We start from the raw sequence: 18,291 nt of genomic DNA on the forward strand, positions 1-18,291 counted from the left end.
CAGTTCTCCCTTGTACTCTGCCATCTCCCCAAGGTGCAGGAGAGGGGACTTCTGGGTGCAGAAAGGAAGGCAATCCTGTACCTAATTTGGAGCTGGCGATATGCTTGTGTTCCCCTTAGGAAATGGCTCTTGGAGAAGAGGAGACAAATATGACCTCGAAGCCAAGAAGGCATACTCGTACCTCCAGACCATCACTCTGCTGAGGACCGTGAAGCCTGAGTTTGAGAAGTTTTCCCTGGAGGTGAAAAGTTCTGTTCAGAAGCAAGGTCTGCAGGAGGATGACTATGTAAGTACTTGACAACAGGCTTTAGGTCTTAGCATCTTCATAAACATGCACTTAATTAGAGCCTTTCTCAGGACAGAATCACCTTGGTTCAGTTGTAAAAGCCCACTGCTCGTGATATAATCTGTCTTCTCTCTTTTTTTTTTTTTTTCCTTAGCAAGAATAGACTTGGTCCTTGGTCTAGGTGCACTAGGTCCTAGGTCTGTGCACCACTGTCCATGACTGGTTGTCCCGTGCTTGTCCCCTTGTTCATCAGCAGAAAGGCAGACTGCCAGGTCTCTCTCCCTCTCCCATCAATTGCTTGCCTTTTTTGTTTTTTTACAGGCAAATAATTAAGTTCTTTGTTTTTGTTCTCTCCCAATACTTTTTTTATGGTGGAATCAGATCTCAGAAAATTACACTCTATGTATTGCATCTGATGAAGTTTTTCTTGATGCATATGAGATAAGTGGTCTTATTTGCTAAGTAAGCGTGTTTAGGTTGTTGCTGTTTTTATTTTAAGCTGTCTAAAATACCACTGTAGTCACTGGGAGTTGTTTTAAACCTAGGGGTGTGCCACTGTCTGCCAGAGATGGATATGGGAAAGTATATATTTTTTTAATCTCTCAAAATGTAGCTGGATGATGCCTCTGAAAGTTGCATCTGAGCTACTGCAAACCTAGTTCATTAGGGATTTTCATAGAAAAGTGTTCTGTGAAAGCAATAATGTATAGAACATACCTACAGAGATTTCTGCATGCTGATAGAAGTACTTCCCCGACAGTCAGACTTCTTCATGATGGGGAGTAAACTTTTCAAATACGCTTAGAAAATAAAAAAGTCTTGAAGAGAGTTTGGTCAGTCTTTAGCTGTAGGAAATGGGAGCTGTAATACAAACAATTCCATAGGAAAAGCAATTATCAAGAAAAATGTAAATTTCTTGCAGTTAAGAGCATGATGCAGATCTCCTCTCACTATCATACACGTCTACAAGTAGAGGAATAATGAACCCATAAAGACAGAAGAAATTTTGGCTGCATAGAGTAAGGCTGTGTATTATGTTGATGTTCAAACAAATTCAAATGTTGCTATGAAGTGCACTCTATCAAATTAAGATGCTGCAGCAAGGATAAATGCTTGAAAGCTGGTACCTTGTGTGAAAGGAAAAGAACTGGTGCAGTCAGAGCACCTGCTTTGACTCCTAGAAGAAGGTTTAGGGGAATTTGTGCCCAGAACTCAAGAAAACAGCTCAAACCCCTCATTTACTGGCTCCCACTTAGGCATCTCCCTCAGGTCTTTGCGTTAAGCATGGTATCCCCCCCCAGGTGAAGGCATCATCTTTAGTTCAAGGCACAAGCGGATGAACTTGGAGGTTGTGTTAATAAATGACCTTTACTGCAGTTTATTGCATAAACTCAGCTGTCTTCAGAAAACCTGTGTTTCTTAGAACTTGGATGTATTTTATTTAAGTATTTTATTTAAAATCTAATGTTGAATCACATCAGTGGCTTGTATTTTTCCTGTGAAACTTTCAACGTCTAGAAGTAGTTTTTTTTGTTCGTGTTCTTTGCCTCGGGTTAGTAGAGAAATCCCATCGGAGTTCAAGGTGCTGTTCTCAGAAGAATGTGCTAAATGAGTTTTGAACAAGGTGTGGGACTGTAATTTGTGCTGTTCCTCCCTTTTACCTCTGTGTGCCCTTTTACAGATGTCACTTGGCAAGATATGTACCTTGAAAATCTGCCACCTGCTCTTGGTGTGGTTGGTGAGAAATGTGATTTTGAATGTTAAAGATCCAGTCATCCCCAGTTTTGTGGCTTTTCTAGTGCGGGCAGTGTGACGTTTCCCCAGATGAGAAAAGTGTTGAACTGTCAAGAGCTTGGAACGCTGTCTGTCCAGATCATCAGTGATGGATCGTGTTATGGTGGGTGGTTTGGAGGCGGGCAAGAGGATGCCTTAGTGTTCTTTAGGATGTGGACCCACTGCAAACCCTATGCAAGTTCAGCGTTGATAGATGATGAATAGATGCAAGCTCTGTTAGGGTCAAGCAGAGTTGGATCCATAAGAGAGCAAAGCCCCCTGTGCTGGCTGCGGGGTGATTTTGCAGGCTAATGTGTTTGTTGGGGACACTCCTTGCACAGCTACCAGAAGTCCTCTTTTCTCTTTCTTCACTCCATGGTTGCTTGTGCAATCAGGCGTCGGTGCTGGCAGTGCTTCTGGCTGTCCCAGAGCAGCTGCACAGATGCCTGGCTCCCTGCTGCCTCGTCCTTGACCTTCTGCCTGGCTCTGAGGGATGCTTCTCCTTATATCACATTCCCACCTGTAATCCAGAGCTGTTCATCTTGCTCCAGGCACTCGCTCACCCAAAAATGTAAGCCTTTACTAGGGCCAGGCAGCGGCATGGGGCTGCTGCTTGCTCCTCTTCCTGCTCTTCCTTTGGCGCCTGGCTCTCTGTACCCTTCCCAATCCCTTCTTGCTGGGGCAGAGGGAGGACCTGTGATCTGTCTACACCTACCACAGCTTCCTGCTATGTGAAACATCAGTCCTTGTCTCATGGGAAGCTTTTGGTGGAGGCCGTAAGGATCTGGGGCTCCCCGTGGAGAGCTACAGATCGTGGCTATGGGGGAGGGAGGTTTGATTCCAAAGGCAGAGTGTCCTGGTATTACACAGATGCTTAACTTATGTAGATCTCAGCAGACCCTCACCTACCTACTTGCTCACAGCCCCCTAACCCAGTGGGAAAAAGAAACTTTATCTTCTTGGGTGGAGCATGGCAAAAAACATTAGCTGTGTTTCTCTATTAACAGTGTGTGAATTTTAATTACCTGTTTTGCTTTTCATCATTTACAATGAATTTTGCATTTCCCCACTTTGGACAGTGGGAAGGAGATGCTTCATATTGCTGTAACTGATTGTCCTGCTGGTGTGTTCAGAAGTGAAACATTTCAGGGCAGCCTTCAGGCTTAAGAAAAAAATCCATTTTAAAAACTAATGGGGAAAAATAAAAAGCCAAACTGAGGGCCGATTCCTTCCTCTCTGAAAGATAACATGAGTAGTGGGCACCTCATTAACAGTGCTTCTTTTGGCAGCATGGAGAGAAAGTGGCAATGTTGGCTTGGGCGTGCACTGAGCAAGGTTGTGTCCTCCAAGGGAAGCTTGGTGGGGAGAGGTCCTTCAGCTGAGTGGGCGGGAAGTGGCAGAGGTGGATTTTTCTCTGCTGGGTTGTGCTCCTGAAAACAGCAGCTCTGGGGAAGTACGATTGCTGGTACAGTCCATCTGAAGTCCTGTCCACGGGTGTTGAAATACAATCCTTACCCTTTTCTGCAAGCTGTGTCCCAAGAGCATAAACTCAGGGAGGTTTGGATTTGAAGCATTCAGTGTTTCTGCTTCTCTGTGTGAATTTTTCCAGTGTCATGGGAAGATGGGGCCCCGGGTCCATGGTCTAAATTATCTCGCCATGACCCTAACTCAAATGAAAGTCATTAGCACTGCCGTTTTGTCCTGGCCTTTTGCCAGCACTAATCCTAAGACATTATTATCTACCAAAAAAGAATATCATAAAAATGGAAAATAAGCAGATGACAGAAGGAAAGATAAGGGAGACAGAAAGGGCAAAGTCCTAAAGCAGCAGCTGTCCCATTGCCGGATGGAGAACACATATGGCCCTTGGAGGAGTAACAGGTCAAAGAGTGTTGGCCATCTTCATCTGCAGCTGTGAAATCACACAGAAAAGAGAAAAACGTGATCTTTCCCAGGTCAGAAATTACTGTTGCTTTTGCATGGGCGTTATGCTGTGGAAATGGGGAAGGTAGAAGAATCTGTGCCTTGTGAGTGAGCAGGAAAGTGTGGAAAAAGCAATTCCTCTGACTCCTCCAGGAATCTTGCTTGTGAAGGAAAAAGCTTCCTTAAGCACTTTTTAACTAAACAGCATCAAAAATAAGAGTGACAGATTCAGAGAAAGCGCCTTAGAAGTATTCGGGTAGGTAGTAGTTGCACAGGATGGGGCTAAAAATGATGATGATCCCTGTCCGCAATCTCCCGTTGCAACATCGCGTTGCAACAGCTGCCTGAGTCTGTTAGCAAATACTATTAGTTTGCTTGATCACCACTTTCAGAGTCTGAAAGCAGTTGCCGTCGTGTTAATATAACCCAAAGAACTGTGGGCTGAAGCATCAGATCTGCTCAGCCCTCGTTTCAGTGCTCAATAGCGTCATGGATTTTTTTCAGGAAACATCCCGTAGTTCTGTAGAGAGCCTGACCATTTTATTTTGTACCTACTTGGAAACTGACTTCTCTGATAAAATAGCCAAAAATAAGAGGATTTTTTTCAAAAATACATTCAAATTTGAGGTTCAAGCATGAGGACAGTAGAATCGCTTCAATACTAGTACACAAATTATAGCAGTTTTCTCACTTCTATAAAGTTAGTACGTTACCAGTACATCAACAGCAACATGTCCTGGTCTCTATAAACCAATCGAGATCCCTGGTTTAATTGGAAAATACAGGACAAGCTCTGCTTGCAGACCTGTAGCCTAGATGAGGCAAACAGCAATGGGAATTGCATGCATTTACTTGAGGGAAGAATTTGAAACTCCCTCTGAATTGGTGTGTGAATAACTCCCAACAGATCCTCTAGTTAAAAATGTTTATGTATAAATAGGGTTTCAGTTAAAGTATATGCAGAAGCCATTTTTATTAAATAATGCCGAACACTTAATGAATTGGCGGTAGGCTGCAGTTTGGAAGCTGTTAATGCATCTTCTGTTCCTGACTCAGGTCTGAGATTCAATAAATGCTTTTTTATGTCCAACCCAGTATTCTGAGCTGGGATGATTTTACAGCCTGGGATATTTGCTCTTCTGAGGTTACAGACCACCCACGGCTTGTTTTTTCTTCTCATTTAAAAGCTGAAAATGTAACTAATTAAACAAATATTTGTGCTGTGTTAACTACATGACAGCATTGTTCACGAGGTGGATGCATGGGTTTTACCCTATCCACAGCCCTTTTCACACCAAAACTGAGCAGCAGAGGAAGGGCACTGGAGCCCGATTTGCCTGTAAAGTTATCTCAGTGAAAGAGTGAGCTATGTAGAGTAAGTAGATCAGTGAGATGCTACTACCTATTAGAAAGGGCAAGTCCATTTTATTTAATGTTTTCAGCCCTCTGAAATGAGAAATAGTCTGCATAAGAGCAACTGTTCGAGCTCCAGCAGTTAGCTACAAAAGCGATGTGGGAGGTAGCTGTGCTCGTAAAGTTTATCATCTCATCCATAACATCCGTGCCAGACTCTTCCCCATGGGTATTCCTTACGTCAGCCTTTTAATTAGCATTGTACACCAGCTAAGATAAGGGTTGGGAGAAGAGAGCAATTCAGTCGTGTCACTAAGACACTGAAAATGTAATGTATTCAGCAGTGTACGTCCCACTTGTCTTTTTTCAGGCACAGGCAGGCAAGATTAATGACAGGCAGGCTTTTGTGTCTCTTCTGACTACGCCAGAATGGGAGAGAGTTTTGGGGAGTTTTTCTTTTTTTTAAAGAAAATACTCTGCCAGGGAATAATTTGTTCAGATGAATAGGTCTATTCAGCTGCTGGAGAGCTTTGCTAATTGTGTTTGAAAGAATAAAAGCAAACCACAGGCTGCTTTGAGCAGCCGGAAAAAACGGGTTCACATGCCATCTTATTAACGAGATGAATTCTATTAGTAAAACATATTTAGGATTTTCACAACCAGCCCTTCACTCTTTGGAATTAATGAGAATTTCTTCAATTTCCGTAAGAGCAGTGCTGAACTCTGGACTGCTAAATTTGGTGAATGCAGCAGACACTTTTTTTTTCCCCTGAAGTTAATGCTTTCTCAGTGATATGAAAGACTAGTGTCTTCCACGTTGGGGTCTTAGGCAAAGCTACAGCATAGTAGTATGTTATTTGCAGCTAACAGATGTCATAAAAGACAGGAAAAGAAAGAAATTATTTTTCCCTCTTGCACTGGATTTGTTTAGTTTTTCTAACCTGTCTAAGCATAGTCAGCTTTTTGAAGCTGTCTTAAACTACATGGAGGAGATGATAGTATAGAACTGTAGGTGTATCTGAAAATAGTAACATCTGAACCCTTTGGGAATGTAAAAGTTTAGAGTTGATCTTCATATATATGTTGCATATTTTCCATAGCCCCATGTTTTTTACTTGGGTTTCACAGATATTCACATTCCACTTTACTAAACAGACACTCAAGACATTTATGGGCAAGGCATTCTCCCTTCGAAGTACTTGCTAGAAATACGCCTTATTTTCCACTAATAAAGTGTGAAAAATATGTCTTCCCGCAAAGTTCATAACCTGTTTTTGTTTTTAATGCCTCTTCATGCCATTTGCGTTGCTAATGATCCAAAAGCTAATTTGTCCCACTGAGGTCTTGTTTTTATGTACATTCATAGGATTTTTGATACTGGTATGAAATGGTCCTCAGCCTTGGCTCTGAGGTGTTTGAATGAAGGCAAGGAAAGACTATATATCTCTTCTTGCACAAAATGACACTTAAAAAATGAAAGACCTTTGCCGGCTGACTTTCTAGCAGCTGATACCTTCTTCTGTGAGCCTTGTTCCCCAAGTAGCTTGCGAAAATAACACTCGGTTGATAATTTCATTTTTAACTGGAAAAAACCCTCAGCCCAACAGGGCGTGAAGCGGGAGGTTTGGGTGAGCCTGCCCCGTGTCGAGATGCCATTGCAGCCAGCAGCAGGGTCCTGGGTGAGCAGCTGGAGGCTGTGTTCTTGCGGGAGTGGTGTGCTTGATGGGCGGCTGATGGGTGCTCCAGCCCTGGATGGCTGATGGGTGCTCCAGCCCTGGATGGCTGATGGGTGCTCCAGCCTCAGCACTGCGGGTGCTGCGCAGGGTTCACCTGTGCTGGTAACCTCACGCTGTGGTAACATAGGCTGGATTCAGAGTTCAGTGGTTGAAATCTGACTGGGCCAAACAGTTTAATCAGAGGGTTTGATTAGGAGGGTGGCAGAGGATGGGGGGAAGGAGCAACGTTTTCTTTTCCATAGGGGCATAAAGGAAAGACAGTTCTTCAAGGCCAGAAGTGTGTATTCCTTTTTTGAGAGTTCTAGGGCAGAGGAGGTGTTGCTTCCACAGGGGCAGATCCCTCACTGAGGTGGTTCAGGGAAGCTTTGCTGTGCTTGTTTGAGTGACTGATAGAGTGAAAACAATCCTGAATGACAGCAGGGCAAGGTCTAACTTTAGGACATTCAGGTGACAAGTCTTTCTGAAAGAACAGTATAGGTGGCAAACAGTAACACCTCAGGTCCGTGATCTCTTGCTTCGTCAGCACATTGATTTCTCGCGGCTGAGTGCTGGGAGGTTAAACAACCTGAGCTTTCCAGAGAGACAAGTCTTCTAACAGCGGGGCACGCTGGCCCTGTGGGTGAGTGCTGTAACCCAGGTGGGTGAGCGTGGGCAGAGCAAAGGCAGGCAGCAGGGCTCAGACGTGCTCCACCTGGGGTGTGAGAGAAGATGAGCGTGCTGCGCTGGCAGCTCTAATTTTTTTCAGTGAATATTGAGCAGTTCCTCCAATGTGGAGGGGTTAATGTAGTCGGCCTGTGAGGATGGGCTGTGTGAATAAAGGCAGTGGTGTTCTTGTGCACACAAGGAGCCGTAGGAACCCACAGGAGGATACTCCCAACTTCCATTCTTTCCTTAGTAGGTGTTTTTTTCATTAGGATGAGAAGCCTGAGACAAAAATGAAAATGTTTAGTCCATTCTGAGAAGAATTAATATATCAAGGACTATCTGTGGCCCAGAGCAAATGAATAAGAGGGGCATGAGAAAGGGGCGCGGGACAATGGGGTGAGGGTAGGTGAGGAGCTCTGAGCGCCCTTCGCTTGGTGACCAGGAGCAAGGCAACATTGAGTAGGCAGGAGGACATTTACATTTGGTGGGACACACATTTGTACAATGCATCCATTTAGCCCACCAGACTGCTGACTGCAGAATACCTTAGAAAGCAGACTCAAGCAGGATCTCAGGGACTGGACAGTCAATAAGGCAGCAAGAAACAAGAGTGAGGTTTTAGCCTTTTGGAGGGGCTGTAAATCCTCGAATTTTGAGTTAACTACCGTGCTGCTGCTGGAGGGTGGGAGAACACGTTCCAGGTGTGTAGCTGGAACGTTACTGCTTACTGACGGGTACACATAAATATCTTCTGAGGTAGCTGGTGTACCTCTCCTTTCCCAAGCTAGTGGGATCCTCACAGGTATGCCAGCGAGGGATAGTTAATCAGCCAGCTGAACACCTTCCATTAGATACCCAGTATCTGAAGGAAAATAACAAAACCAAGTCATTAGTTTTTAAATTATTTGGAATGGAAGCATGATTAATAGCAGCCTGAGGGTTTGCATTAGTTCCATGCCGTTAAGGTTTACAAGTTTGTGTGCCCATTTAACCAGGTATTTAATAAAAGGATCATTTGTCATGGCAACCTCAGCCTCAGGTGGGCTTTTGTGGCAAATTATTTGCTCACAGCCCAGGGGTGCTCCGGGTGCTAGCAGGTTATCACTCTCCCCCAGCACCTGGGTTTCAGCTCCGACCCGAGGATGCCCTGCAGACAGGGCAGGGAAGGGTGGAGTTCAGATTACCTCAAAGCAGGGATTTGATTCTGAATTTCTCTCATGCTAGCACAGCAGTGGTAGTTTGGGGCTTTTAGATGAAAGGGGCAGGGGATTTGAAAGGATTGGCTGACTGGCTGCCTGTGGGGGTTTTTGTAAAGACTTGACTGCGTCTCCATGCAGTGGGGATTTTGTTACCTGCCTGTGTGAGTGTAACGGGGTCACATCCATCCTTCATTCTTCACCTCCTCTGCTGGCAAGGGTGAGGCCTGGTGCTGGTGCTTATGAATCCTGGGTTTGTGTGCCTCATTTTTGCCTGGTACTGAATAAGGAGCTTAGATGACTAATCCCAGCTCCGAGCATACTTTTAAGCTAAGCACCACTTTTGGCTGTGCCTAAATCATCTGTGTTTATCCAGCCCTTAAGACTGTATTTATAAGAAACGCTCTGCTGGGTATCCTTTGCTAACCTGCTGCAAAGCAGAAATACGATGGTCCTTTCACAGCTTGCTGAGCAGACACTCATGACAACCCTGTGTGGCTTTTTACCCCATCAAAGATTTGAGCAGCCCAGCCTTATACTATTGATTCATCAGCTAGTGTAGCACAGGTAAATTCAGTCTGAACATGCGATTTTTCTCAACGGTGATATAGTGATTTTTTTCTGAGTTTTGCATGGGAACTGTTGTGGTCTTGAGAGTTTTTCGTATAGAAAATAAAATATTTCCATGATTTTTGTGGTTTGGTGATAATGTTAGAAATCCAGAACCCAAAACAATTGCACATTGTAAAAGGATAAACATTTAACAAAAAATGTCCTTCCTGTTTGTCCTAGCTCTGCATTTATTGAAACCAGTTAGCTTATTTTAGCAAGTGGAACTGATTTTTTCAGATGAGTGACTCTGTCATCCTGAAAACTCAAATGTGTTCCTGCTTGAAAAACAAACTTGCTCACTGACATTTAAAACTTAATATCTAATAAAAGGACTGGTGGTTTTTTTGGTTACTATGTGTTTATCTGCAATTAAAATGTCCCAGCGGTTGCATAACACTAACTTAAAATGTAAGCATTCATTACAACTGTATAACGAGTTATCATCAGACTACCAATGGGGTCCTTAGAAAAACCTACTTAAAATAAGCATATTTTAATTTCTCTGTGCGTTCAGCTGAAAATAGTAACTTCTTTAACATCTCTCGTGTTTTGCTACTGTGACCAGAGGTATGATTTCTGAAGATACGTTTGTAACTTGTCGCACGAATGACCACGTAGTTTGTTAGAAAGCAGGAAATCCTAAAAATGTAAAATGGTTGATTTTTAAATGACAGCTATACCTTTTACTGTTAAGAACCCTTTGGTATTCAAGCAATGATAATACAGTGCTGGGTGCTAGAGAGGTCCTTTGCAATGGTTGTTTATCTGGAGTTAGAGATATATTATGAACACAGGGAGGTGGATTTTATCTTAGCCGCAGGAGCACAGAAATGCATTCTCTGGTTCTCTCCTTTCGCTTGATAGGTGGCCGGGAGCCTTCAGAGCTAAATTACATATGTGAATAGTGTGTGTGTAAAGTATACATAAAGGAAGAATTCCCCTAAGTGATTGTTCTGTAGGTAGTTCACTTCTGGTACAAAATTGTGCTGCTCTGTAGCTACTTCAGTTGCACTCTTGTGAGACCAGTAATAAAACGATATATAGAAACCAGAACAACAGAGGGGTAAACTGGCTGGTGCTAACTTGCAGAAGGAATCAGTGAGCACGTTGGATAGAGCCAGGAATAAATCCCACACAGGTTTGCTGCAGTAAGCTCTGGTTCCGGAGGTGCTCCCCCTTCCTGGAGCGGGGCGGTTTTCCTCTCACCTCCCTCCTGCTTTGGCCATGCCATCGGAGGTCCAGGGGGAGTCTGAGACCCGGTGGTGTCACGCCGTGGGTTTGGTCCTAAGTTCATGGAAATCAGCGACAGTAGGAGCCCCTTGGTGTGAGCTGACTGTGGGTAAGGATCTAAATCTGCTGAGGTGGAGATTCCCGTGGCTGTGTTTAGTGGAGGGAGCTGGTTGTTGGAAGTTTTGTGCCTGGCCTGTTGGCAGCAGGCACTGGGGATTTAAAGCTCTTTTCTAGATAATCGTAGGAGAGGGTTGCAAGCAATAAACAAACAAGGAATGAGCAGCTCTAGCAGGCTGGAAGGGGTGGAAGAGTTCCTCCGTGCCCTTGCATCTCAGTTGTCGCTGTGCCCTGTCGTGTTTTAGCTGGCGTTTCACAGCACAGCTCCCCTGTGGACTGGGACTGAATAGATTTCTGCTTCAATTCACCATTGAGACAAAAGAGCAACTTGTGGCTGCCCCAGCCAGATGACAGTGAGTAAATCTACAAGTTTTTCCAGAATGGGATATTAAGAAAGACAAGGAAGAGAGCATGAAGAATAAGGATGAGATACAGGAGCAAAGGAGCTGGCTTTGTGCTTAGTTTTCTTTCCCTATCAAGAAAATAACCTTCACCTACAAAATCCCTTAACTCCCTGAAGTTGGCAGCCTTTTTAAAGTAAATCCCAGATATTGGTTGTTAATTTACTTATATTTTCTTGTTGTTAATTTCTTTTATTTCAGCAGACCTTCTTGTCCACAGCTGGCTTTAAAGTGGATGGAAATTTGTCGCTGGTGGTATTTCAGTCCTGCTGAAGTAAGCATCCTTTTGTGTAGGTGGAGCAAGGGTAGCAATCATTTGACATGCCCAGGGTGCATATCAGCTCTTGTACCAGCTGGTCAGATGCATGGCTGAACAGTGCAGGCAGGCAAGGACATGGTCTCATCCTGAAGGAAAAGGGCTTAGCTGCAGCAGAGCATCTTTGTGTCCAAATCAAACAGAAAGTGCCATAAAAGTGGGGATCTTTCTGTACATGTCATCTCTCAAATGGTGCTTATAGGCTGTTTCGTGATGGTGGTGGGCAGCTGATGGGCTGTGACAGCTGATTGCTCCCCAGGCATAATCATCACCCTGGTTTTTCTATCTATGCCTGCTCTCAGCCTGCACTGAATTGCAAAGTCCTCACAGTGGGGCCACATCGCCTGGTGTGCTGAGTGGTTAGGCAGAGGTGCATGTCTCCATCTCCTCTGCGCTCAGCATTACTGCTGTACGGGTATATACTGGCGAGGAGATGGAGACAAGCAGCCAGACTTGTTGGTAAAAGCCTCCTTAAAGTTAAAGGGGAGTGATGTCTTGTTCGACTGTGGTGCTGATTTGTTAAGCTGTAATTTTAAAGCAGAGTGTAAGCTGCAGTTTGTGGAATTCACATAATGAAGTCACATGCTGCCCTATAAGAAAAGTCTCATACATGCGATCTCCCTGTGAAAGATGAAATGGATGCAACGGTGTTTTAGTAAATGTCTCTTAAATATGCACAAGGTTTTATTGTTATGTGACATCTCCTTACACTGGGGAATGCTCATTCACTTTTTCTAGAGAGAGATGTGGGTTCCAGCCCCAAATAATAAATGAGATTTGGGACAGGTTTCTGTCATTTAGAAAACCACGTCCTGGGCTCTGGCCTTGTGTATTCTTGATCAGGTGCCAGCTTACATATTTATGTATCTATAGAGTTGATATCAGTGAATATAGTGAGAGGCAGTCCTTGGCTACAGCTGCGTTGCCCAGAATTTGGCATAATGCCATGAAGTTCTTTTTCAGTTGTGAATTAAATACTGAGGAAGTGGTCTTCTCCGAAGAAGGTATGTGTTTCTATTATTTTTCTCTTTCCCTTCATATTTCTTTGGACCACTAAAGTCCAACTCGGTTAGGGAAGTGGTCTGGTTGTCCAAGCGACCAGGCGGTATTTTTAGTATTAGGCATCTAAACATACAGCTTTGATAAACTGTTTTGCAGCTTTATGCTCCTTTCCAGCTGCTGAGTTGGTTTCACAGTGATGAGATCTGTGTGGGAACAGTTTGGGTCAGGTACCCATGTCTGTAGGCACCCTGAGCCATGCTGTTAATGACTGCTGGCTATGGGTGAACCCTGTGGCTTTGCATTTTTTATACTTGGTAGTCCTTGAAATCCTAATCTCTGTGCATGGGAGTAGCTGTTATCCGTAGGTCAGATTTAGGAACTCTGTGATTTTCTCTTGCATAGTGGCATCAAGCAATCACATGAGTATCTGGGGAGCTGGACAGTAAGTCAATGAGAGCTGTGCAATCCTGTTATGAGGGTAACATGCCGGATCATATGCGGTAGTGATATGGCAGTAGGACTAATAAGTAACTGCAAAGCAGAAACTGCACACGGCATTACTGGTTTGAAATGCACCTCGCCTATTTGCAGATAATGCTCAGATGTAAGGCTGTTCTTCCCTTGGCTTCACTTTCTCAATCTACATCTCACTTCCACCCAGAGTTTCTCACTTAGCTTATGCAAACTGAAAGTTTAGCAGAAAATCAGATTGTAACAATCATATATTACCTTTGAAAAAGAAACAAAACAAAGAAAAACCCGATCAGTTGAATCTACTCTGTTATCTACTGTATGGGGATCATGAGCACCTTTTTCTGGATTTGTGCAGCTCGGAACAAGGGCATAGAAACTCATCAAAGAACTGTTGAGGGCCCCTGGGCATCCCAGGAACATAGAGGAGTGGTTGTAAGAACGGCATCAGCAGTGGCGATGTCCTGAATGGGAGTGTGTAACATCAGCAAATGGTGTCAAAAAATCCCTGCTCCAAAGTTAAGTGAAGAGTATATTGCTGGATAGTAAGTCAATCGACAGAAGACAACCAAAGATACAGGCCAAGAAATGCATGTGAAAAAGTTAGCTACGTCAAGGGTTCTTGGAAAAGCTCGTAAAGGGAGGACTGTAATTATAACTGGCTTGATGAATAAGGATTAAAAACAGAGAACTGAGAGTTAAATTACAGCTGCTTAGAAAAAGGCTATTCTTCTGAGATATATTGAAACAGAGTCAGATAGTAGGAAAACATCTACCTCAACTATAACATGAGTTGCCATACCGCAGCAATCCAGAGTGATGGGGTAGATGAACCAACTTGGCATGAGATTGGCTTGAAATACATCATAGTGTATACATACTTGAATTATAGTTGCTGTATTTGAACTTTGTTGCTGTATTTTTACTGTGTCATGCTACAATTTTATAGTATAACACAGTATTGATAAAATTAATGAGGGTCTGTTTACAGTGTTCATAATACTGAGGTTAGTTGAGCTCCATGTGATCGTAGCATTAAACTTCGATGCTTGATTGCCTAAAGTTTCTTCCTTCTGGACTAGCCCAAAAGAGGGTGAAATAACAGTGGACTTTCAGTGGGTGTTAGCTCACATAAGCATTATGTCAAGTGTGTAAATTGGTAAGATTTTTGCAACAAGTTTGAGCATACCCTATGCAATCCCCCAGGGTCCTCTGATTTTGCATGAAACTATAGTTTGACAACTTGAAAATCACTGTGAATGTACTGGGAAGTAGGTGCAGAAACCCAGTTTGCGGAACACTAGCTGTTTGCTTTTGCAATAGAGAAAAAGTAATGGTGACTCTCCCCACCTAGCACTGAAGTGGTATGAATTGCCGTAATTGCTGTGATTCAGAGCTGGGCAGTTCCAGATGGAAGAGAATAAGCTTGCTTAATAGTCAGTGGGCAGGATATGGAAATTTATGGGTCCTGCATAGCTGTAGCTTGGCTGTCTTCCACGTCAGTAGTATTTTGCATTGCTGTGTATGCTGTTAACACCTTGGTATATGTGAATAGTGTGGTCACACTACAGCTGCTTGGGGAATTATAACTTTAAACTGTGTAAAATTTATTAATCTGATTTCCATGGAGAGGGTTTTTTTTTTCTGTTGGAAGATGGTTAATTAGAGTAGAAAGGTAGGAAAATAAAAGACACAAATGTATGCTTATCTCATCCACCTATGCAGTTAGTTTACCTGCTTTTTGGTTACATGGTACTTTGAATAGGATTTAAAAGTAATATGGAAGCTATGGCAGCAAGGGTGTTTCTATGTGTTTGTATTGCAGTCTCTGAAGATGTTCAGCAAACCTGGCAGCTTCTCTGCTGTCACTCGCATTGCTGATGGCACAGGTTGGGGGATGGCCCTGCTGTGCAGTACAGGTCAGGGACAGCAATGTTTTAGTAGACCTGATATGCAAATTATAATCACAGCATTTGGAGCTCAGCTCGCACCTGTAATTAAAAAAAAATGGCATAAATCAAAACAGAAAATACTATAATCAAAAATTTCACCTTTTTGTTAGAGCTCAAATGAAAGAACTGTTAATTACCTACAAGATTAGTAGAGCATTAATAGCTTTTATAATCTTATCTAGTTTTTTCCTGAGGGCTGTCTAATGTTGAACCATACATTATTAATCACCATGGAGACCTTCAAGCAACCTGTGTAGACATGTTCACATTTACTCTGGTCCCTGTTTGACACAGTCATGGAACATATACTTCTTTTAGCCCTTTTTAACCCTTTTCCTGCAGCAAAGGAAGGATGAGGGGTTTTTGTAAGTATTATTTATTCTTACTGTCAGATACTCTAAAATTCAAATAAACACAGGTTAAAATGTAAAAATTGTTGAGAAAAATTGGTGTCAGTCTGTTTCACCATTTCTGATAGGTGGCTGTTTCGTCATTTCTAATAGGACTGAAAGTAGAACAGAAGCTATATTAAATAATCAAAAAAGAAGAATTAAGACAATCCTTCAAACCCATGAGGTATCATTAACAGAGTTGACGTTAACCAGAAGGAAGTGCTAGGTCTGTATGGCGTGGGACACTGTTCTAGTAAGTTAGGAGTGGTATCGGATGGAACAAAATTTGTGCTCTTTTTGCTCAGAGAATCTGTTGTAGACAGTCAGAGGCAACAGGGCTGCAAAGTGAACCTGAGTGAGCTCTCCACAGGTGGCAAACGGACTATGGAAAAGAGCAATCCCTTCAGAATTACCTGCAGCCATTACTTTGCGTTGTAATATTCCTCCCATCTCCGATGTTTTCTCCTTTCTAGGCTAGAGCAGTCCTGCACATCATGCAACCCATTCTCTGTGTAGAATCATGGCAACTTCTCAATGATTGAGCAAGATGACATACAGGAAAACTTTATGCCCTGCATGTCATCCTGTATCCTATTTCAAGAACTGGTGCTTGAACACATTCCTGGAATAGTGTAATAAGTAGCCAGTGTGCCCAACATATGGTTTGGCTGGGAAGTGTAGGTGCGGTCTCACCTGCAAACAGTAAATATTGCTCTTCTAGAAGAAGATTTGAAATGGCACAAATTTCCAGCAGTTTCACCTTCCTTGACAATGTAAGATAAAATGCTGGGGTTTGTGCATGGGGAACTGAGAGGTGGCACAGAAGGTCTTCTGATGATTTTCTAATGTGATTTTTCCTATGTAATATCAGGGCTTTTGGCTAAAAGGCAAGGCAGGGGGCTGCAGCAGTAACCTCCCAAACTGCCAAGTGAGTTTTGACAGGCCTTATCTAGCAAATCTGCAGTGTCTACAGGAAGGTTTTCAGGCTGTTGGCATGGGTAGATTACAGGTTGAGCAAATTAGCTGACAAAATGGATTTTGAGGGTTGCTGTGTTACACTGAGAGGTCTTTGCTGTGGACAATGGAAGTGACAAATAGCTTTCCTTGAAACAAACGCCAGCCACAAGCTGTAAATCAACCAGCAGGGAGGTAAAGCAACTATAGACTCATTTCTCTACTGAGAGAATGAGTGTCACATCAAGAAAGCCCATGTTTGATCATCCACTGGCCACTTGGACTCTAATGCTGGCACATAAAGCGGTTGTCAAGCTTTGTGGTTTCTTGGTTTGGATTTGTTTTTTAAATCATGAAAAATTAAACCCCCCTGCTGGCAAAGCCTGTCCTAGTGTGCACTCTGTCCATCAGCTCTTGTTGCTCTACCAAAAGCCTGACTTTCACCTCTTCCATGCTTTCTCTTCAGGTCAAAATAGCTGTGGCTGCCTTTTAGTCTTTGGCTGTCAGACTGAGCTGAGCTGTTCTGCACCTTCTGTAGCACTGTGGGCTAAACTGGTGGTGCATTTTCTTGACGAAACATAGGCTGGAGTTATCGAGAAGTCCATTTTCAGATGTCAGAGCAATGTAAACTTTTGTACTATCAGTAAATAATTCTGAAATTCTCTTTACTGTTGGCAGCTGGTGTAAGAGTGAAGGAATGTCTTTCATGTAATTACATTATCAAGGGCTTGGGTAGTTCAGCTTAGCCAATCAACTATGTAATGCTTTTTATCTATGAAACAGTTATTTACTTAACTGGCTGCATGCTTTTATCTTCTAACATTTTAAATGAACAGCTAAAACTGTGAGAGTTTGAGTAGCACTTTATTTACCAACATTTTAAATTGTTTAGCCACACTGAAGATAAGCTAAATGTTGTTTCTATCCAGAATAGTATTTGTAGAGATGCGTTGTTCACTGGAAATGGCAGTAAGAGACCCCCCTAATGTGGTATAATTGTTGATTACACCTTTGCTAGAATGTCAGAAACTTTTCCATTGTAATGAAATTGTGAGTGAATGGGAACATTCTTCTTGCAGCTGAAAACATTATTGTTGTGCATCAAGCTAAAGTGCACTGCCCTGCTGAGAAGTGGGTTGCTGCTTAGAGAAGAGGAATACCTGTGCTGCTGAGGCCATGTGTGTCTGCTTCTGTTGATGGATATCCATCTGAACTCAGCTCCTAAAATAGTTATTGCTTCATCACGGAAGCACATCAGGCTCCTGTGAGCAAACCTGTAATGTTTCTGCAGCACTCTGCCTTTTGCTGTTGTTGTTACTCACAGTGATACAGACCAAAAGCTGTAGGTTGCCTGCATAGATCTGTGGGAGGCAGAGCTAGTTGGCAGCAGTCTTCTTTTGTATTAGGGCTAGAAAGCAATATTTCATTCATTTCATGTCACTTACTGAAAAAACTGTAAAGGACAGGAAAGTGGTCTCCTGGCAGGTCCAGAGAGTGCATTACTGTAGAGGGTAAGTAGTTTCCTCTGTTGCTCATTTGCTAGTAGAGAGATGCTCAGCTGAACAAGGGCCAGAAATGGAAGTGGTAATCATTAAACAAGCAAATCCACCAGTTATACTCTCCAAAAAAAATGATGGCAGAACATACTTCCCAGTCCTGAGAGGTGCTAAGTCCTCTGTGTAGGGGGAGGAGGACATAGTGGTGCTGTGGGATGAGGGTGCTCAGCACCTTTCATAATCTCACATGGTCAGCTGCAGAATTTGTGCGTCTGGGCATGGGAACGGTGATCTGCAGATTTCTCCCCTATCTTCAGAGCTATTCAGACACAACATTAAAGTGTGATTTGAATGTTCAGAATAGCGGATAGTGGTTAACTGTTTTTAAAAATGGGTCAAAAGTTGCCATTTTCCCTCTGATTTTTTTTAAGACACA

At 43.0% G+C, this 18,291-nt stretch overlaps 1 protein-coding gene across 1 annotated transcript in view; it reads left to right on the forward strand.

Annotated features, from left to right (window-relative positions):
* Nucleotides 1-18,291, forward strand: part of NPR3 (natriuretic peptide receptor 3) — a 50,255-nt gene that overhangs the window by 10,273 nt on the left and 21,691 nt on the right. Inside the window, exon 3 of the mRNA XM_075447185.1 lies at nucleotides 120-286. Coding sequence (XP_075303300.1) covers nucleotides 120-286 — 167 coding nt within the window. The remainder of the gene's footprint in view (nucleotides 1-119; nucleotides 287-18,291) is intronic.

This window comes from Opisthocomus hoazin, chromosome Z (genome assembly GCF_030867145.1).
Source record: "Opisthocomus hoazin isolate bOpiHoa1 chromosome Z, bOpiHoa1.hap1, whole genome shotgun sequence".
Taxonomy (NCBI): domain Eukaryota; kingdom Metazoa; phylum Chordata; class Aves; order Opisthocomiformes; family Opisthocomidae; genus Opisthocomus; species Opisthocomus hoazin.